General features: G+C 66.1%; 2 protein-coding genes across 3 annotated transcripts; both read right to left on the bottom strand.

Annotated features, from left to right (window-relative positions):
• Positions 1 to 119: 119 nt before the first annotated feature.
• Positions 120 to 9,617, bottom strand: DGAT1 (diacylglycerol O-acyltransferase 1). Of its 2 annotated transcripts, none has more exons than XM_047785617.1 (17): positions 9,235 to 9,617; positions 4,834 to 4,921; positions 2,900 to 2,940; positions 2,738 to 2,823; positions 2,604 to 2,656; positions 2,283 to 2,388; positions 2,080 to 2,193; positions 1,902 to 1,976; positions 1,680 to 1,783; positions 1,547 to 1,585; positions 1,426 to 1,467; positions 1,305 to 1,349; positions 1,110 to 1,222; positions 961 to 1,026; positions 783 to 870; positions 636 to 698; positions 120 to 537 (listed from the first exon to the last, which is right to left on the bottom strand). In XM_047785617.1, exons 1-17 carry the CDS (start codon positions 9,423 to 9,425, stop codon positions 382 to 384), a joined length of 1,470 nt encoding a protein of 489 aa, XP_047641573.1. In that variant the 5' UTR covers positions 9,426 to 9,617; the 3' UTR covers positions 120 to 381. The 2 variants fall into 2 exon arrangements, with proteins under 2 accessions (XP_047641573.1, XP_047641575.1); XM_047785619.1 differs by having other exon boundaries at positions 1,968 to 1,976; positions 9,235 to 9,557.
• A 3,886-nt stretch (positions 9,618 to 13,503) lies between these two features.
• SCRT1 (scratch family transcriptional repressor 1) lies at positions 13,504 to 19,125 on the bottom strand. The gene is made up of 2 exons (XM_047785651.1): positions 18,896 to 19,125; positions 13,504 to 16,857 (listed from the first exon to the last, which is right to left on the bottom strand). The coding sequence occupies exons 1-2, from the start codon at positions 19,008 to 19,010 to the stop codon at positions 15,914 to 15,916; spliced, it is 1,059 nt and encodes a 352-aa protein (XP_047641607.1). The 5' UTR covers positions 19,011 to 19,125; the 3' UTR covers positions 13,504 to 15,913.
• Between the last annotated feature and the right edge of the window lie 626 nt (positions 19,126 to 19,751).

Genomic DNA, 19,751 nt, shown 5'->3' with positions numbered 1-19,751 from the left:
CACCACCAGGAGGCCAAAGGGACCCAGACCCCCCCACACACACACACACACACTCACACACACACACACGGCACAGCCACCGCCTCCCACCAGCCCCACGCCCAGCAGGCTGAGGGAGGTCGCCGTGGACAGCACTTTATTGACACCTTTGGACCCGCGGGCAGATGGGCAGCGTTTCCAGAGCACCAGCACCTCCCACTGGCAGAGGCCTGTGCCTGCCTGCCATCCTGAGAGCAGGAGGGAGCCCCATAGGGGCGGAGAGGCCTCCTGAGGGCCAGGAGGCAGCATGGACCAGCCAGGCCCCTCCCCAGCTCGGGACTCGGGGCGCTGGCTGCAGGCAGTGAGGAGCGCAGGCAGTGCAGAGGGCCAGCCCGGAGCGGCTCAGGCCCCCGCCGTCGGGGCCTCGTGGTGGAGCACGTAGTAGTCGTGGACGTACATGAGCACGGCCACCGGCTGCCCGATGATGAGCGACAGCCACACAGCCGCGTTGCCGTAGTTGCCACGGAAGAAGCGGCCCACTATCCAAGCCAGCGGGATCTGGGGACACGGGGGCGGTCAGCTGGCCTCCGTGACCAGGGGCCCGGCTCCGGGCACGCGGGAGGGGACGGGCAGGGAGGCGGCCTGGGGGTGCTCACCTGAGCCATCATGCCCGTGAAGGCCCAGAGGCGGAACATGCGCAGAGGGATGCTCACCAGGTACTGGGGGAGCGAGAGGGGGGCATCAGCGGACCCCTCGGCCACACCCGCCCGAGGCCGGAGCAGGACTCGCCGCAGAGCACTGACCTCGTGGAAGAAGGCTGAAGCCAGGAACACCCCCATCCTGGCTACCCACTTGCTGCTGCCCCGCCGCAGCATGGGCTTGTAGAAGTGTCTGCAGGAGGAGGACGCGGTGGGACAGGCGCCCGGGGCCCCGTGCCGCTCGCCCGCCCACCCACCAGCCGCGTGCAGCGCCCACACCCACCTGAGGCACCACTTGTGTACAGGGATGTTCCAGTTCTGCCAGAAGTAGGTGACAGACTCCGAGTTCCTGGGGCGGGGAGAGTGGGTGACCCGCTGCCCCCTCCCCCCCGCCCGGGCCACCCAGCCCCGCCCCCACCCCAGGCCACCCACCACCAGTCCCGGTAGAACTCCCGGTCTCCAAACTGCAGGAGCTCAGCCACAGCGTTCAGGCAGGAGTGGAAGAGCCAGTAGAAGAAGATGAGCCAGATGAGGTGGTTGGGCACCTGAGGGAGGGTGGGGGGCATGTGCCGGGTTCCAGAACGCCCCTACCCGCCCCCACGTGCCGCGCCGCGCCGGGCTGCTCACCGCCAGCTTCAGGAGGCGCTCGATGATGCGTGAGTAGTCCATGTCCTGCGGAGACTGGGCTCAGCCGGCTCCCTCGGGCCCGCCCCCACACCCCCTTCCCCGGGAGGGCCTGACTGCTCACCTTGAAGGGCTTCATGGAGTTCTGGATGGTGGGGACCATCCACTGCGAAGAGGACAGAGCCTCAGCCCCCGCCCCGCGCGCCCCGCCCCGCCCCCGCCCCGCCCCCAGCCCCGCCCCGTACCTGCTGGATCAGCCCCACCTGCAGCTGGATGAGGAACAGCTGGATAAGGAAGCAGAGATCAGCGGGCTGAGCGCCCCCAGGGTCCCGCAACCCCTCCCCAAGCCCCCCCCCCCACCCCAGGGTCCCGCCTCACCATCTCCAGGAGCCGCCGCAGCAGGAAGCGCTTTCGGATGCGCGGGGAGCGGGGAAAGTTGAGCTCGTAGCACAGAGTCGGGGCCAGGAGGAAGTAGTAGAGATCTGGAGCGGGAGGGCGGGGCTAGCGGGCGGGGGCGGGGCTCGCGGGCGGGGGCGGGGCTCGTGGGCCGGGCCGGCCCCACGCGGCCCACCCCAGGCCAGCCCCAAGCAGGGTCCTCACCGCGGTAGGTCAGGTTGTCGGGGTAGCTCACGCTGTGCTGGGCGGCGCCCCCGTTGGCCTTCTTACCTGCAGAAGCTGCCAGCAAGTGGCAGGGTGGGGTGAGGCGACGCCGCTGCCCGGGTCCCGGCCCATGGCACGTGGCAGCCCCAGGAAGCCCCAGCCCCAGGCAGCCCCTCACCGGCCTTGGCCTTGGCAGTAGCCCTGCGCTCTCGGCACCACAGGTTGACGTCCCGGTAGGAGAACAGCTTGAGGAAGAGGACGGCGTAGACCATCAGAGCCAGCAGGGAGCCCACTGCAGGAGAGGCATGCTCAGGCCGCGCCCGCCACAGGTCTCTCCCGCGGGCCCCGGGGACCCGGCGCGGCGGCGAGGTGGGGGCCCACCTGGAGTGATGGACTCCAGCAGGAAAGCCACGGCCGCTGGGAAGCAGAGGATGGTGGCCAGGTTGGCCACGTGGAGCAGCAGCCCCGCCTGCTCGGTCAGGGCACCCTAGGGTGGGGGCGGGGAGCATTCAGCCAGGGCCCCCACTCCCGGGGCAAAGGCCCGACGAAGGGCCGCCAGGCCTGAGGTGCGGCGCCCTCCCAGGAGAGAGCCAGGCACAGCCTTGAAAGGGCATAGGGACTGGCTGCTGCCCCGGCCTAAGTCTGGGCTGGTGAGGAGCAGACCTCCCACAGGACAGGGTGGCGCAGGAGGGCACCGCTTACCACGGCCAGGCGCTTCTCCACCTGGAACGCAGTCACAGCAAAGACGTTGGCCACTGCGGACAAGCACCACAGGGCAGGTTCAGGCCTGGGTCAGCCCTGTCCCCACACGAGGCCCCCCTGGGCACTCAACTCACCAATAACCAGGCACAGGGCAGGCCAGCTATAGGGGTCCTTCAGGAACAGAGACACCACCTGGATGGGGTCTACCAGGATGCCGTACCTGTGGACAGGAGTGGGGATGAGGGCCTGAGCCGCTGAGGCCAGGGGCGGGGAAGGGCCCCGGGGACGACACTCACTTGATGAGGTTCTCCAGAAACAGCCGTGCATTGCTCAAGACCTGCAAGACAGAGAGCAGGGGCACAGCGTGTCAGCCCAGCCTGGAACCCCGCCCCCGTTCCTCTGGGGGCCTGCAGCTCGGGCAGCACCGTCCCGCGGGCCCAGCCCTGTCTGACCTCACACCAAGCTCCAAAACATGCCCCCCACCTCCCGAACACCAGCGCAGGCACAGGAAGTCCCTTAGCACTGCCCCCGGCACACCACTGAGAGGGCCAGCCCCAACCCCGGGCACCGCCCAGGCGCCAGTGTCCACAGCAGCCGAGACCAGTCCCGCTGAGCTGGTGAGGGCCACGAGGCCACTACGACACCCCCAAGGCCCCGCCCTGCCTGCTGGGGCAGTCCTTGCGGTGGCCAGTTATGTGGCAGGCGCTGCACCAGGAGTGTCCACACCCCGTGTGGGGTGGCGGGGAGATGGCGGCCAGAGTCCCGAGGAGTCAGGGAAGATGGGCCTGCAGGCACCATCCGAATGCACCCCTGCCCCACCTGGTCATCCCAAACCTGGGCCCTGGGCCCCAAAGCAGCTTCCAAGGACAGAGCCCCATCCAAACGGGCCTGTGGCTCTAGCCCGGGGCTGGGCGCCTGGCCTCCCTCTGTAGGGATGGGGGCCCCTCCTGCCCACAAGGCACAGGTCCTCTGCAGGCCGGGGGAAGGGGCTGTGGAAAAGACATGCTTTGCTGGGAGGCACCAGTGGGGTCCCTTACCTGGCAGGCTTCACAAGGAGGTGACAAGCTCAGAGATGCAGGGACCACCTGCCACACCCTCTCCCAACCAAATGCCTGAGCTGCCAGCTTACCAGGACGTACATGGTCCCACAGTGTCCCCCCACCTGGTGGTGGCCTGTCCTGAGAGGCCGCGGCAGGCTGGAGCTGGAGCTGCCCATGGGCAGTTCCCACCTGGAGGCCCCGGCTGCAGAGGGCATGCAGCGGGCAGCCCCACGCTCGGATGAACAGCTGCTGCAGGGAGGGTGTGGCAGAGGCACCAGAAGCAGGGGAAAGGCTTTGGGGGTATGCCAAGGGCCAGGCAGGCCCAAGGGGTTGCAGAGCAGGCAGTTGCTGCCCAGGCCACTGAGGGCCCGTGCAAACCCAGCCTCGGCCAGCAGACCCAAGACACATCATCTCCTGACTCTGGCTGGCATATGGCCCACTCTCCCCTGGCTCAGCCAGCTTCTCACCCACTGGGCTGCACAGCGCCCCCGCCCCCACTCCTCAGGGAGCCTCCAGGGGCCAGACAGGGAGGGTGTGGGACACAGGCGGCCGCAGGAGCCACACCCAAGACGTGGCAGTTTGAGGGTCAAAGGCCCCAGACCACATCAGCCCTGAGTGGTAGAGGGTGGACCCAGCCAGGACCCTGCCCCCTGCCCCCTGCCCCGCCCTGAAGGCTGCCCCTTAGAGCCCAGGACTCACATGGTGCAAGGAGCTGGGCCCCGTGGTGAGGCAGACACAGGGCTCCTCCTACTCACCTTCCTGAGGCTGACGGAGAGGGGTCGGGGGCCCGCAGAGCCAGGGCCCAGGGCTAGCGGGCCGAGCCAAGGGGCCACGTCCCCCAGGGCCACCCCCAGGGCCTGCAGGGGCTCCACGACCACAAGGGCCATTCAGAACAGGCATGGCCCAAAGACCACCCACACACGCCTCCAGGGAGGCTGACACAGAGCACCCCCTCCGTAGCCCCAAGGCCCGCCAGCCCGTCTGCTCCTTCCTGCTGCCCCGCACCCACCCAGGAAGCCCACCGGGGGTCCCTGGTACCCCTCTGCAGGCATCTCTTGCAACTCAACAGGGACAAGGGTTAAGCGTGGGACCCTCGGGAGCTCCGGTGTCTGGCCACTGCAGGGACTGTCCCCATGGCCTCTCTCCCCACCAGCCTGGGCCCCACCTGCCCCGGGATGCCACCTACTCACCAGCATGACCACACACCAGTTCAGGATGCCACGGTAGTTGCTGAAACCGCTGTCTGAACTGAACAAAGAATCCTGCAGGCGGTGGCACCTGGAAAGCAGGAGACAGGCACCCTGGTGAGCAGGCACCAGTGGAGCCCTGGGCAGCGGGCAGCAAGAACCTCAGGCGAGGCTGAGAGCGGGCCCAAGCCTCCAAACCCGACAGATGCGAGAGAAGCCTCCCTCTGGGCAGCTCTCGCCCATCCCGGTGCAGCAGCTGTGACCTCACCTCAGCCTCCCTTCTGCCCACACATCCGACTCCCCATTTACAGCCAGGGAGGTGCCAGCAGGGCCAAGCTCCAGGACGCACCCCCCGCCCCAGGCATTGGGTGGGGGCATACCACAGACAGAGGCTGGCACAGCAGGCCCTGCCCAGCCCTCGGTGACTCCAGGCCAGAAGCCCACCACCCTCGCTCCCCAGATGCCTCTGGCGGCCGCCACCCACTCTGGCTATGGAGTGGTGATGGGCCCACAGGAGAGGCCACCCCAAGGACCTGGAGGCCCAGCCGGCTGTGCTGGATGGGACAGGGGGAGGGGCGAACCTGCCTTCCCGTCAGCCCATTCCCCACTGCCCCCAGAGCCGCGGCCCCACTCAAGCCACCTCTTCCCTACATTTGGCCCCCACAGGTCCAGGTGGCACAGGGATCCAGGCCAAGGGCCAGCCAAGCACCTGGCCTAATGTGCACCTTCCCGGGGGTGGGGTCCAGTCCTCTGTGGCCCTGATTGTTTCTGAAGCATGAGAACCTGACCCAGATCCTACGTGGGCTGAGAGGGCCTCAGGGACCCACCCAGGGGCCCGGCCAGATGGCAGGGAGGTCTAGGGCAGAGGCAGACCCTCAGGTCCCTGCCTGACCCTCAGGGTAAGCAGAGGCGGGGGAGAAGGCTGAAGCCCCAGCTCACCTGAACTGCCAGGCCACCAGGCAGCCTCCCACAGCCTTGAGCAAGGCTCCGAATTTGTAAGAGGAGAGGCCGGGGCCTCCTTTCCCTCCTGTGGACACAGCTCTGCCTCACAGGGCAGCGGGGAGCAGAGGCCCCCTCAGAGGTGGCCCTGCCACCATGGCAGGCCTGGCTACGGCTGGGGCCAGCACTCCTGGCCCGGCCTGGGAGGTCAGAGATGCCACCAGCATCTTCAGCCGGGGCGGAGTCCCGGGGCGTGCCTGTACCTGGCCTGCCTCCCCTCCCAGCCGCCACCTGGCCTCCCTGTGCCCGCCTTCCAGCTGCATCCTGGCCACACAGTGAGGCTGTGACCTGATGCTCTCTTCTTTCTGCGTCTCTGCACCTGTCTTTCTGCGAGGTAGGCAAGAGTCCAAGGCCCAAGTCCCCAGAGAGGACAGTCTGTCCACTGGGTGGGCCTGGCAGCCCCCTCCCACAAACTCAAGCCCATCTGCTTTCACTGGAACCATCCCAAAGCCACCTCGTGCCACACCCTGCCAACCGCCATCTGTACGTCCACGCACAGCTCAACAAGTCAGCCCACAACGTGTCAGCGCAACAGTGCGACCCCTCCCCTCTGGGGCCACAGGGAAGCCAGGCGGCTTTACCTTCCACAATCTCCAAGGCGGAAATGAGGGCGGGAAAGGGCAGTGTCTTCCAAAACCGACAACAAACAACGTTATAAAAACTCTCCCAGGAGTTCCCGTCGTGGCGCAGTGGTTAACGAATCCGACTAGGAACCATGAGGTTGCGGGTTCGGTCCCTGCCCTTGCCCAGTGGGTTGACGATCTGGCGTTGCCGTGAGCTGTGGTGTAGGCTGCAGACACGGCTCGGATCGCGCGTTGCTGTGGCTCTGGCGTAGGCCGGCGGCTACAGCTCCGATTCGACCCCTAGCCTGGGAACCTCCATATGCCGTGGGAGCGGCCCAAGAAATGGCAAAAAGACAAAAAAAAAAACAAAACTCTCCCAGATCCCTGCTGTCAGGCTTCCAAGGCCTTCCCCAAGCCACCCCGCAAGCACCCCTCCGGTCCTCTACGGACCTTCTGACCACCCCCAACCCAGGCGCCCAGAAGTCAGAGGCCCCGACTCAGGGAAAGAAACCCACCAGGCCCCAACACTGAGGTCCAGCCTTGCCGGTGCGGTCAACTGCGGTGGGCCAGAGGGCACACGGACGCGGCTGTCACCGGAGGCAGAGCCCGGCCACCAGGCCCAGAGCTGCCTTTATCACCCTCTCCCCTACTGCAGGGGTGGCCCAGGCCTCTGTGCCCTCCAGCAGTGTCACACCTTCCCACCCAGCCAGCAGGGCCACTCTAACTCACTGTAGGTGTCACCTCACTCAACACTCATGTCAGCCCTGGGAGCAGGGCACCAAGGTTCAGTGCTCGCCCAGAAGCACTGCCCCAAGCATGGGCCACACCTGGGGACCACACGGTGCAGCTCCAGGGCCAAGCAGAACAAGGAGGGGCAGAGCGCCAGCACATCGCTCAGCTGCCACCTCCTCAGCACTTGCCCTAGGCTGAGCCCCGGCGTGCAAGGTGGTTGGGTGGAGAGGGAGAAAGAGATGACAACCCAGAGACAAACCCCCTGGGAGAGCCCTGCAGCCACAAGGCCCCTGCTTGGAGGGCCCGGGAACCAAGGGCAGGACGGCGCAACGGGCACGTGGGGCACCTGGAAGCAGGGAGCCACGAGGCAGAGCAGAAAGGGGTGCCCCTCCTTGGGCCGCAGAGCCACACCTGGTCACGGCCAGAAGAAGTGAGCTCACCTCCAGAGCCTGAACCCGCCTGCCAGGCCCAGGGGAGCAGGAAGTGGAGGGAGGGCAGGGAGGGGGAAGGGGAGGAACAGCCACAGGCAGGGAGGAACAGGTGGGAGGAGGACGACCGGGAGGAGGTGCACCTGCCAAACACCAAGAGGGCAGCCAGAGCAAGGCCTGGCCCTGCCCCAGGACACCCCAAGTCCTGTGGCACCTGAGTCTGAGGGCAGAGCCTGCCTGTCCCAGGGGTCAGGAGGGGACTGCAATGGACCATGCCTGCCCTGCGCCGCGCCACCACACCAGGGTGCAGCCGTCGAGGTGGGCAGTCAGGGCTCCCACTCACTCGGCCCAACCAGCAGGGCGACAGGAGAGGCCTCTGGCCACCCGGCCTGTGTAGAGCAGAAATGTCGCTGCCCATCCAGGGTGGCAGCTTGCCCCAAAGTTGGCACCCCCCAATCTCATTCAAAAGGATCCCAAATCCACTGCCTGCAGAGGGAGATGGGGCTAGCCATGCCGTCTCCTGGAGACGAGGACACCCCTGTCCGTTGCAGCCTCCCGCATTACCACTCAGGCCCACAGGAAGCAAGCACCCCTGGGGAGAGCCGGCCTCCTCCCCACCGGGGCCTTCAGGAACCCTGCCGACCTTTGCTCAGCGCTGACATTATCTTATCTCCCAGGTGGACTGTGCACCCCAAGGGCAGGGACAGGGCCTGCACCCCAGCTGCCCTCGCTAATCCCCCTGCCACCCCAGCAGCACCTGGTGAGGAAAGCCTCACTTCTTGTTTACCGAGACAGAGAATCTTGCCAACCCACTGACCAGTGGCCCGCTTCCTTCCTGATAACCTCTAGCTCTGGACCTGCTCTCAAAGCCAGAGCCCAGAGGGCCCTTTGGCCAGAATGAAGACCAGAGGTGGGGGAGAGGGCGCCGAGGCTGCCAAGGGAGAGCCTGGAGCCAGCTTAGCTTGTAGGACTGATCCAGTTCCCCGGATGGCCCAGGCCCTCCCCAGCAGCCACAGCTGGCTCCCCGACTGCTTCTGTCAGTCCTTCAGCCCAACCAGGGGTGAGCGTCCAATTCAGAACCCAACTCTGTCCCCAGAGCAGCCACGGCGCTGCGAATCCAAGCAGGACTCCAGGCCAGTCAGTCGCTGGGGACGGATGAGGGACCTTGCTGAAGACCTTTCTTAGGGGGTCTGCAAGGGATGAGAAATCCTCTGGCCCCGCCCCCAGCCCGGTCCCGGGCAGTCCCACTCCCCGCCGGCCCACCCTCCCCTGGGAACCTCATCGACCCACAAGGCACTGCTCAGAGCCCAGGAGGGATCCCCTTCATCACACCCGCCGGGCCCCATCCCTCTCCTTCCAGGAAGAGGACACTACGTGGGGATGGAACGGGCTCGCCCTGGGAAAGAGCCTCAGGGCCCACCTACGGATGTGCAGAGGGAGGGCGTCTGGAAGCAGGGCGGCGGCCGGTCCCCCTCGGCGCTCCCTCATGGACGACTCTCCACCCTTAAGTCTCCCCCTAAGTTTCCCCGCGGGAGCCCAAGGGGCACACCTTTCCAGGCGACGTCCGGGCGCCAAGCTCTAGGATTCGGAGCCCGCGCTGCCGCGGACACGACCGGGGAACCAGGGAGGGTCGCGAGGGGCCCGGGTCAGGGATCAAAGGTTCGGGTCAGGGGCACCACTACCTCAGATCCCAGTGGCCGCTGCTCACATCGTCGTGTCCGTCCTTGTCCTTGTCCGGGGTCGGTGCGTCCCCCCCGGCGCCTACGTCCCGCACCTCCTCTTCTGCGGCCGCGAACCCGCTGCCGCTCTGGCTGGAGGGCCGCGACCCCGTCCTCCGGCGCCGGGAGCCGCCCGCGCCGCTGCGGTCGCCCATGGCCTCTGCCTGCACCCTGCCGCGGCCGAGTCGTGGCCCGCCGGGCTCACAGCGCCCGAGGCTTGCGGCCCCGCCTCCGGACCCTTGGCCAACAGCCGCCACCGCCTCCTGCCGGCCGCCGTAGCGCGCGCGCCTGCCCCGCGCCTCCAATCAGTGCGCGCCCGCTCGGTCTTCGCGGCGCTCGCAGCAGCGTCGCTCCCGGGGCCGCTAACTGGCGCAGAACCCCAGCGCGCGCCCATTTGTAGTCCGCGGGCGCGCGACGCACCCTGGGAATTGTGGTCGCCGCGGGCGCGCGGTGCACCCTGGGAGTTGTGGTCGCGGGGCGGCGGACACTGCTGCCCGCAGGACCGCGCAGAACGCGCGCGGCTTCCTAGCAGCTGCAAGCCTCTGCTGACTCTGACCGCTGCCTGCACCTTGTCCTACTCTATAAACACAGGGTTTCGTCAGGCTTCAGTCCAGGCGCGGAGTGTGAGGATGTAGGTTACTTACGAAATGCCTAGTGCGTTGTGGTCCAGGCGTCTTGGGCCAACGCCGTGTCCGTAGAGCTCGCCGCACCTGATACCCATCGCGTTGGTTCCCGAACGCCCACCTCGAGGCGCAGCCGTGCTCCGCGAGCCCTCTGGTTACCACTATATGCACCCGCTTGTTCTCGGCTTAGGTCCAGACAAGCGCCAGGCCAGAGGATGGAGCAAGAGAAAGGCCCAAGGCCCCACGTCCCCGGGATACCCACTCTGCCCAACGACTGCCAGGGCCGCCACCTCTCCCCCGCAGGCCCAGGCTGGGATGGGACCACAGTGCTGCCTCCCCACCCCGCCAATGGGCATGCCTCTCCACCCCACCCTCTTCCTCCCTAGTCGGCGGACTCGCAGAGCTTTCCGGTTTCCCACCTGGACCTGAGGATCCTGTGGTGCGGATTCGCAAGGACCCAGAGACTCCTGTGCCATTACACAGTCTGTGCAGTCATCCATCCAGTCGTTAAACGAAGCATCCAATCCACCACAAGAACTGCACGGTGAGACTCCCAGGCAGGCAAGTTCGCTTCCCACCTTGGCTCGATGTGGATTTTGCACGGAGCATGGAGTGTGAACATCCTGGCTCTCCGGATGCAAGGGTTCTCTGGGGGCACAGGCCTGGTTTACCCAGGAAACACCCCTAGCAGCAGAACCCACTAGCCATTCGCTCCCCTGAGGTAAACAAGGTTGAGAAGAGGTTGCAAGGTTTCCACTCTCTGCAAACAAACCAAGTGGCTCAGCATGAGGTCGGTCCACCTTCCCGGGCTCACCCTGATCTATCACATCCACTGACAGGCACCTGGGCCTCGTGGTGATACATTCTGCTAACAGCAGACCACTTGGGGTTGATGCCAGCCCCACCTGGCAGGCTGAAGCTACCTGGCAGCCTGCTGATTGGGTGGGAGAACCCCTCTCAGGTGCCCACACAACCTCGGTGGGTCAGGACCAGCCCTGTCACCTCTCCGGTGCCCCAGAAAGTTCATCTGTTCATCTTCAGACCTGGGCCAGGCAGAGGTAGGCCTTTCGGAGAACTGATCCCAAGGGAGGTCAGACCGAGGAAAGGGTCGGCTCCAGAACCAACAGCATAGGAGTGAACTCCAGGAGCTCTGCCTCTCCCTCCCAGCTCCTCTCCCAGGCAGCTGGTGGGAACCCCTGCGCCCACGGGTCCCTGTGAGCCTTCAGGCCCTGCCACTCTCCAGTATAGAGCCAAGAACTAGAGGGCTGGTTTGGGCTGGCACGCTGATTGGCAGAAAATAAGATTGACGGCTCAGGCTGCCAGTAGGCGGGAGAGGCTGAGCGCAGTAGCCAGTGAGTGAAGGGTCTTGCTGGAGGCGGTTGCCTGTGTGTCTGCGTCCAGGCTCCAAGCTGTTGTCACCTGACAAGCAGCAGCAGGAGTGAGGCGACCAGAGTGGACCATGGCCACCAGAGAGGACCAATCTGACCAGGGGCCTTGGGGGCACCAAGGTTCTGGCGCTGGAGTGGAGAGCAAGGAGATCAGGGCCTGGAGCCAATGGAGGGGAGGCATGGGCTGTGAACACACTAATAAGCACAAATAAGGAAGAGCCTCATGGCGGGGGGGGGGGGGGGGGGGGGGGGCAGCGCGCAGGGCCTGCTTTGGGGAGGAGGGGGGGATTGAAAGTGATAGTGGGCGGGGCCTCTGGGAAGGAGGTGGGGCCTGAACCTGACCCGCCCACAGCCCAAGTGCCTCAGGCTCCTAGGTGTGGTGTGGCCGAGGGAGACAGGGGAGGAGGAAAAGGTCTTAGGTAGGTGGGGTGTCTGGGGACAAAAGTGTGCATGAGGCTTGTCCAAGAAAGCGCAGTGGGGAACGCCCCTGCTAGCGGCGGCCGTTTATGGAGGCCTGGGCCTGGGGTGGGGAACCTGCAGGCCTGGCCAGATAAAGCCCTAGAAACATTTTGGGGTTAGAAAGGGCCTCTGGTGGGCTCCTGGTTGGAGGTGCCTTGGGCACGCCAAGACCTGTGAGGGGTAGGGCCCGTGGGAAGATACCAGCAATACAGTCCGCAGCCTGAGCCTTCCATGTTCAAGGAAAGCAAAGTCCTTTCATGAACACCTGCCGAGACTAGGGTGGGCTCGTTCCAGCCTCCGTCTTTCCCCCTCCGCCACCCCTTCTCCGCCAGGAGAAGCCGCAGAGCCCTGGGGAGGAGTGGGCCCCCAGGAGCCTTCCTCCCTGCCGTCGGTGCCTGCCCAGGTGTGAATCTGGGTGGGTAGAGATGGGGGCAGGGCTTCGGTCAAAGGCAGCCCTTGGACAAGCTGTTTCTGTCTCGGAAGCTCAGAATCTTCATCGGCAAATTGGGCACTGATGCTACCTAACTTCACCCTAGACCAGGAGCTTTCCCTCCTGAAGTTAAGGATGATAGAGCTTCCCGAAAGGGGGCGCTCACCTCCAGGTGAGCACCACCCTGAGCAGCAGGCCTACGGGCTGTGACATGCTGCAGGTGAGCCTCCCTTGCGGTCCACACCAGCGGAGTCTGTGTGGGCCTGTCCCCTGCCAAGGTGTAGACAGCTGCACTGGCCCTGGGCTGACCTGCTTTGACCACATGCCTCCAAAGATTTGGGGCCTTCAAGCTCATGCCTACCTCCCTGGGTGCCGGGGGCATTTGCTGGGGCAGGGGTCCATGACCTTGGGCCCTGCCGCTCATTGCTTCAACCTCACTCATTCTGAGTAGAGCTGGAGGGCAGTGAAAGCTTCTGGGCCCCCTGGGCACCTCCTCTGCAGAACTAGCCTGGCCCAGCAAGCTATGGAGGCCTCAGACGGGGCGGGGGGGGGGGAGGGGGACATATGCTCCTGAATCTGGGGGTCAAGATGTGGACAGCAAGCTGCAGGAAGGGGTCAGGCCTTGGACCCTCTGCAGTCCCTATTTTCTCCAGCGGCAGTGAGCAAGGCTTACTTGTGGCTGTCGGGCCTGCAGGGGCAGCAGGAGCCCCTCTACAGGGAGTGGGGGTAGCTCTGCCATACCTATTCTGGTTATTCTGGATCAGCCATAGGCCTGGCCTGAATGTTCGCTGGAGTCCCTCCGCTCCGCCAGGTCCTAACAGTCGACTCACTTCCCCTGGAGACCAGCCAGCTGCTTTGCCTCCGGGGCCGCGCTCTTTCCTTTGGCCTGCCCAGCAGGCCCTCCAGGGTGCAAGACCACACCCTAGCGAAAGACTCCCGGGCTGCGTGGGTAGGTTGCCACTCCCATCGCTGAGCCTGAGCCTGAGCCTGCCTGACCTTGAGGTGTGGCAGGACCGGGAAGACGCCCCCCAGACGTCCCCAGCGCCCCCTGCGGCGTGGCCCGGCCCTATATACACCAGCCCGACACTCCAAGTTCTATCAAGAGTGGCATTTATTCTCCTTGTGGAGGTGCGGCGCTCCGGGGAGCTGGTGCTATTGTGCTTAGGAAGGAGGTCTGTCCGTCCGTCCGTCTGTCCGGCCGGCCCGGCCCCAAACGGGGGCGGAAGAGGGGCGCGGCCCGAGTAAAAATCCCGGCCTGTTCCGGGTGGGAGTATGTACAAGGCGGCGGGGCGCAGGCGGGGGTGGGGGCGGGGCGGGCCAGCGGCCGCAGCCCCCACCCGAGGGCCCCCGCATCTCGGGCCCTACTTGTAGAATCAGTACAAAATAGGTGCTACCTAAACGTTCCTTCTACCTGAATTCGCTAAGTCGGTTATTGTGCTGCTTAGTTATGGGGGCGGGAGGGGGCCCATGGCTTTCCACGGCGGCGGGGTGTGGGGAGAGGCGGGAGACCCTGGCCGGCCCACGGCGCTCCGGCCTTCTCCTTAGGTAGGTAGATAGGCGTGTGGGGTAGGGTGGGGCGCCTGTGTGTGCGTGTGCATGCGGGTGTGCCCGGCAGTAGCGGGCAGGTCCCGGCTTGGGAGCTGTGTGAACACGGAGCTGGGATTGTAGGGGTTTTGGACGTCGGCCCTGCAGTGCTGGGCCCTCGGGTCCACATCCACCCCTGTGGGTGCAGCTGGATGGCAGCCGGGCTTGGTACCCACGAGGATGGGGCTAGCCAGGTCAGATACTCCAGCGTGCACCTTTTGTCCATCCTGGGGCCCTGGCTTGACATGACAGAGCTGCTGATGCCAGGGTGGGCTGGAAGGAATCAAATTCAGTGTGGGTGGCCCCGGTGGTGCTGGGCCTTGGGGTCATGGGCCTGTGCCACCAGGCCCAAATCAAAGGCAGAGCCCCACTGTGTCCAACACTGGACCCGGGCTGGGGTGGGGAGGGGGGAGGGGCCCACGGTTGGGTCTAGGGACCGCGGCTCCCTCTGCATCTGCAGCCATCCCTGGCCTACCCAAGCCCGAAGGGCCCCTGTCACGAACATACACCCCCTGCAGGTTGCCACGTCCCTGGCAGACTCAGCAGCGGGCCTGACACTTAGTAGGTGCCTAATGAACGGTTGGTGGGTGATGGACGACTGAAGGAGTGGTCTTGGGGGGCAACTGCCCCGCCCCGCCCCTGAAACCATTACACCCGCCGGCCTCTGCCGTGGGAAGTGGGGTACGGAGAGGGAGGGGAAAGAAAGTCTGCGCGTCCGGCCCCGCGCAGCGTCCCTGATCTAGGGGCCTATGGGGTGAGTAGGGCAGGGGGATACCTGATTCTCAGTAACTCTAGAGGCGGCGGCAGCTTCGCATGCAGTGCGCATTATTGCTCTATAGTCGGCTTCGGCTAACTAAGAGGGACAGGGAGCGGGCAGCCCCGGGAAGGGACGGGAGGAGGGTTGGGGCTGCATGCAGTGACGTCACAAAGGCGGCGGCCAATGGGGCGGGCCCTTGGGGCGGGGTCGCCGCCGAGGCTTTGGCATAGACGGGCGTTAAGTTGGCAACAGAATGAGGGCGGGGTCTGGAGCTCCGGGGAGGGGGCTGGCCTCTGAGAGGCGGGGCCTGAGGCTCTCAAGAGGCGGGGCCCAGATGGGGCGGGGTTCAGGGGCGGGGAAAGAGATCCTGGACATCCCAAGCCCCGGGCGTCGGCGGGAAGGATGGGGGCCTCAACGCCCCCTCCCTGACCCGAGTGCAATCCGTTCATAAATAAAACGTACAAATACAGAAAGAAAGAAACCCGACGCATCCGCAACCCCCCCAGGGGGCTTTACCCGCAAAGCGAATACAGAGAGGTGTATAGAGGGCTGTGCCCAGGCCTGCCTGCCGGGCCCCAGGAATCCGTCCTCCAACACCGAATGCCCGGGTACGAGGGAGGGGGCCCCGGGGCAGGGCGGGATCGGGGTCTGAGGAGGTCGGATAAGTCCATGCGATTTGATATGCGTCATTATTATTCGTTATGGAGGACAGAACCCGGGGAAACTGGGCTGGAAGAATTCGGATTTGGCAGAGGATGCGAGGCGAGGGTAGGAAAGCGGCTCGGATTGAGGCCCCGAAAGGAACCCACGGGAGAGAGGTGCCGCCATCCGCCCCCCTCCCCGATCCCCAATGCGTCTAACACTCCCGGGGGTCAACGAACACTGAGGAGTAGGGACGCCTCTGCAGCCCCCCGTCCTGCTCCTCCCCCGCCTGCTGCCGGGGAAGGACTGGCTCCCTGGACGTCTAGGCCGCAGGCCTGGCCCTGGAAGGCTTGGGAAGAGTTGGGGAAGACCTGAGTCTCTGCGACGCGATCCAGGGGCGCAGAAGAGGAAGGAGGGGGGCGCTTCCTACCTCACCCCACCCCGGTCTTCAGAGACCTAACTCCGAGATGAGGTTCGGTTCTGGGTCTCCTCGACCCTATTGCTGGGAAAAAAAAAAAAAAAAAAAAAGCCTGGGGCACCCTGGAGAGGAAGGGAGGGGGTTCGGGATGGGTCTCCCCTCGGGACCCTATTGCTTGAAGGGGCTGGCAAGGCCCCTGGCGGGCGGGGCGGGGCCGGGCCCCTCCCCCTATTGCTGTGAGGAGGGGCCCGCCCTCCGGCCCCTCCGCCTGGTCGCCGGCGGAGACTTCCCTGGGGGCCCGTATTGCTGAGAGCCGACCCGGCTGGCGGAGGCACTCCCGCCCTAGGCCTGCACGGGGCTGAGCTGCGGCGGCGCGGTGGGCGCCGGGGCTGGGGGGCCGCCACCGGCGGCTCCCTTGAAGCAGGCCGACTCATAGTGCTTGTTGAGATAGGACTTGAGCGCGAAGCTCTTCTTGCAGCGCTTGCACTGGAAGTGCTTGAAGGCCGAATGCGTCTGCATGTGCGCGCGCAGGTTGGAACGGTCGGCGAAGGCCTTGCCGCAGTGCGCGCAGCCGAAGGGTTTCTCCCCGGTGTGGGAGCGCATGTGCCCCTGCAGCAGCCAGGGCCTGGAGAAGGCCTTGCCGCACACGCCGCACTTGTGGCGCAGGTCGTGCGTGAGCAGGTGCATGGCCATGGCCGGCATGGACACGTACACCTTGCCACACGTCGGGCAGCGCCGAGCCAGCTGACTGTCCAGGCTTCGGTGCGTCTGCTTGTGGCGGCTCAGGTTCGACGACGTGGCGTACGTTTTGCCGCACTCGCCGCAAGCGTGCCTGCCTCCCGCGCCGCCGGCCCCGGGCCCTGAGCGCGCCTCGGTGCCCGCCCCCGCGCGCGCGCCGCTCCGACCCGCGGCCCCCGACCCAGCACCGCGGGACCCCGCCCCGACCCCACCTCCGCCGTCGCCGTCGGGGGCCGCCGCCGAGGCCGTGGAGGGGGCGGCGGCCGCGTTGGCATTGGCGGCCTTGCGGCGGGAGCGCCCGTCAGTGATGAAGAAGGCGTCAGCGGCGTAGCCCTCGCTGACCGCCGCGTCGCCGTTGATGTAGCCACCCGCGGCTGTGGCCAGCTCCGGGCGCGGGGTGGGCGGCGGCGCCGAACCCGCGGCCGCCGGGCCCAGCTCTCCCCGCACGGCCGCAGCGTACATGGGCTCCGGGGACGGCCCTTTGAGCAAGGCCGCCTCGGCGTCGCCATCGTAGACGGAGGCGGGCCCCGCGTAGTCGTTGAGGTATCCTATGGGCCGAGGCGGACAGACAGGCAGACAGCGGGAGGGAAACCGGGCAGCGGGTGAGACACACGCGGGCGAGAGGCGGGAGACACCGGGGTCCGGGAGGAAGGGAACCAGGAGGAGGACAAAGGATAAGGGGCCAAGGGACCGCGGGGCAGGGAGGATGGAGACAGCAGGGAGGGGAAGAGAGGAGAGGAGAGATGAGACAGGGCCCGGCCGGCTCCGCCCCGCCGCCCGCCCGCCCCACCCTCGCAGGAGGAGGAAAGAGTCGCATCTTCGGGCGCGGCTGCCCCCCTCCCTTGAAGCCGAGCTTCAAGGTCAGGGGGGAGGGGCGGCGCTTCCCTCGCCCTCCTTCCCCGCCGCCCCCTCTCCTCCCCCTCCCCCTCCCCCTTTCCCTCCCCCTCGGGTTCTCCCCACTTCAGCAGTTTTCCCTGATTATGCAACACACTGCGGACCCGCAGCGCACAAAGCCAGGACTGCCTGTCCAGGGACCCCGGCGCTCCCGCTAACCGTGGTTCCCACCAGCTTTTCCACTGGGCAGAGAACCGCCCGCAGCCTTGGTGCTGCCCCTCTCTGGGGCTCCAGGTCCCCCAACAAGCCCTGGAGACTTCTACCTCCCCCGGCCCCTCTAGCACCTCCCTTTCATCTCAGGGTTCTCCCACTACTCACTAGACTCGATCCTCTTCGGCTCCAGATCTACCTCTTGCCAACCACTCTGCTTCCCCCCCCCCCCACCCCCCGCCTTCGGTCATCCCGAACCCTTGCTCCACATTGCCCTCTTCCTTCAGGCCCTAATCCTTTGTGGGGGCCTTCCCAAGCCCCAGCAAAGGTGACCAATAAGAGGCTGTGTTGGGGACAGTGCCAGGGCATCCGCCAGGGGACACCTTCACAGGGACAAACTGCAGGCAGGCAGCATTATTCATGCTTGTAACTGCAGTTGTTCTCAAGGCATGAGACGGATCTCACAACCTCAAAGTCACAAACGCACACCCCACACAATACTGGCTCTGGCTTCTTGAGGGTTACGCTCAGCCTCTCAGACACTGTCAAGCCTGGAGTCCCCTCTGTGTAGGCTGCATGCTGATTCAGGCATACACCGCCTACTCATGCAGGGTCAGACATGCAGCCATCCCCTGACACCCTCTCAGCTAGGGTCACCAGTCACATGGGTGCATAGCAGCCTCAGAGTCACATGGTCCCATGTAGTGGCACACAAGCAGGCACACACTCATACAGGGTCACACACAAGCGCACACAGTCACATGGCCACACGCAATCACATGGGTGCACACAGGCTTATGTTCCCGCAGGTCACACTTGTTTTACCACCCCAGTCTGCTGGCACTCCTGGGCCCCTTGTCTGCATGTTCACAGTTGTCCTTGAATTTGGGCACCCTTACACAAAGAGCCTCCCCCTGCCTCCGCCACTTTGGACTTCCCCTGCCCGCCCACAGACCACCTGCCCACACCCTTCTTCCTGACCCTGGATGGAGGGAGGATACTGCTGCTGCCTCTGCTGGTACCTTCGCCCTGACAGGTGGGCGGCCCCCAGGACCACATGGCTACTCCCTGGAGCTCATAGCGCTTCCCTGCTGGCCCTAGCAGGGGGTCCTGGAGGTGTAGCCAAAGAAGAGAAGAGGGTTCTGAGGCAGGCTCAGTTTTCTGAGTGGGTTTGCATGCATCGCTGGCTCCTGTCATGTCAGCAGGTGTCCATGCTGTGTTTGCCCCACCACAGGTCAGGGTGTGGGTCAGTGTGTACCTCCTGTTCTTGACCTCCGTTCCCCACATTCCCTCCTGCATTGACACTCTCCCGGCCCAGCCTTGGCTCGGTTCGGGCCTGTCTCTGCGTTTCCCTCTCCCCACCCCACCCCCATCTCCATCCCCTCCCAAGCCCCTCTCCAGCCACCGCCTCCTACTGGTTCTGGTTCGCTCTGGTCTATTTCCTGGGACTCCTGCTCCCTCCAGCCCTACATTCTGGCCCTCTACCCCCTCCCAGCATTGCCCCGGACCCCTCACCGCCCTCAGCCTCATCCCAGCTCGCACCTTTCTCCTGCAGTCGCACGCCGAGGTCGCTTCGGGCGCGCCCGTAAGAGCTCTCGAGGTCTGCCGAGGAGAACGTGTCAAGTTTGACCTTCTTGACCAGGAAGGATCTGGGCATGATTCCTGCGGGGCTCCGGCGCTGTGGGCCTGCGGAGCCGGGACGCGGGGGGGCTGCGGCCGCGGCGAGGCCCCGTCACCATCCGAGGAGCGGCGGAAGCAGCACGAGTCCCCACTCTGGCCTTTGGATGCTGCCGCACGAGTGCCGTCCTCTCTCCTGCCTGCCTGTCTTGCGTTTCCTCCTCTGCTCCTCCGGATCCCTCTTCTTCTCCTTCCCTCCTTCTCTTCTCTTCTTCTCTTCCTTCTTCCTTCCTTCCTTTCCTCCTCTGGTCCCGGCTTCCCAGCCCGCAGTGCCGCCCCTGGACAGGCGGGGGAGGAGGCTGGGGGGGCGGGGAGGGGGGGGAGCGGCTCCGTCCCGGGCCCGGAGGCTGCGAGTGGGTGCAGGGCTGGCCCGGCTCCGCGGCCCCCTTCCCCTCCCCCCCGCCGCGGCGGCGGAGCCTCAGTCAGCGACCCCCCATGCCCCCGGGGGTGGCGGCGCGGGGCCGGGAGAACGCGGCGGCGGCGGCCGGAGCGCCGGCAGCTTCAGCACCGCGGCCAGCGCCGGCCCGGCCAGCACCTCGGCCAGCGCCCGGGCGCGCTCCGCCGGCGCAGGCAGCGAGGGGCGGGCCGCGGGGGCTCGGCCGCCGGGCGGGGGTCCTCGGCGGGGGTCTCTGGGAGGCTTGCTTTATTGTTCTGCAGCCCGAGCGAGCGGCGGCGGCGGGCGGGGGGCGGGGGTCCTCGGGGGGAGGGGTGCGCAGGGAGG

Source organism: Phacochoerus africanus, chromosome 6 (assembly GCF_016906955.1).
Source record: "Phacochoerus africanus isolate WHEZ1 chromosome 6, ROS_Pafr_v1, whole genome shotgun sequence".
In the NCBI taxonomy this organism is placed as follows: Eukaryota; Metazoa; Chordata; class Mammalia; order Artiodactyla; family Suidae; genus Phacochoerus; species Phacochoerus africanus.
The sequence above is the reverse complement of the archived record's forward strand: the minus strand, read 5'-3'. Positions and strand labels throughout refer to the sequence as shown.

Coding starts and splice junctions, on each gene's coding strand:
- DGAT1 (XM_047785617.1), bottom strand. CDS start 9,425: ATGGGCGACCGCAGCGGCGCGGGCGGCTCCCGGCGCCGGAGGACGGGG. Junction 2,657..2,737: donor TGCCCTGTGCCTGGTTATTG/GTGAGTTGAGTG, acceptor GCTTGTCCGCAG/TGGCCAACGTCTTTGCTGTG. Junction 1,027..1,109: donor GAGTTCTACCGGGACTGGTG/GTGGGTGGCCTG, acceptor TCCCCGCCCCAG/GAACTCGGAGTCTGTCACCT.
- SCRT1 (XM_047785651.1), bottom strand. CDS start 19,010: ATGCCCAGATCCTTCCTGGTCAAGAAGGTCAAACTTGACACGTTCTCC. Junction 16,858..18,895: donor CGTGCGACTGCAGGAGAAAG/GTGCGAGCTGGG, acceptor CTCGGCCCATAG/GATACCTCAACGACTACGCG.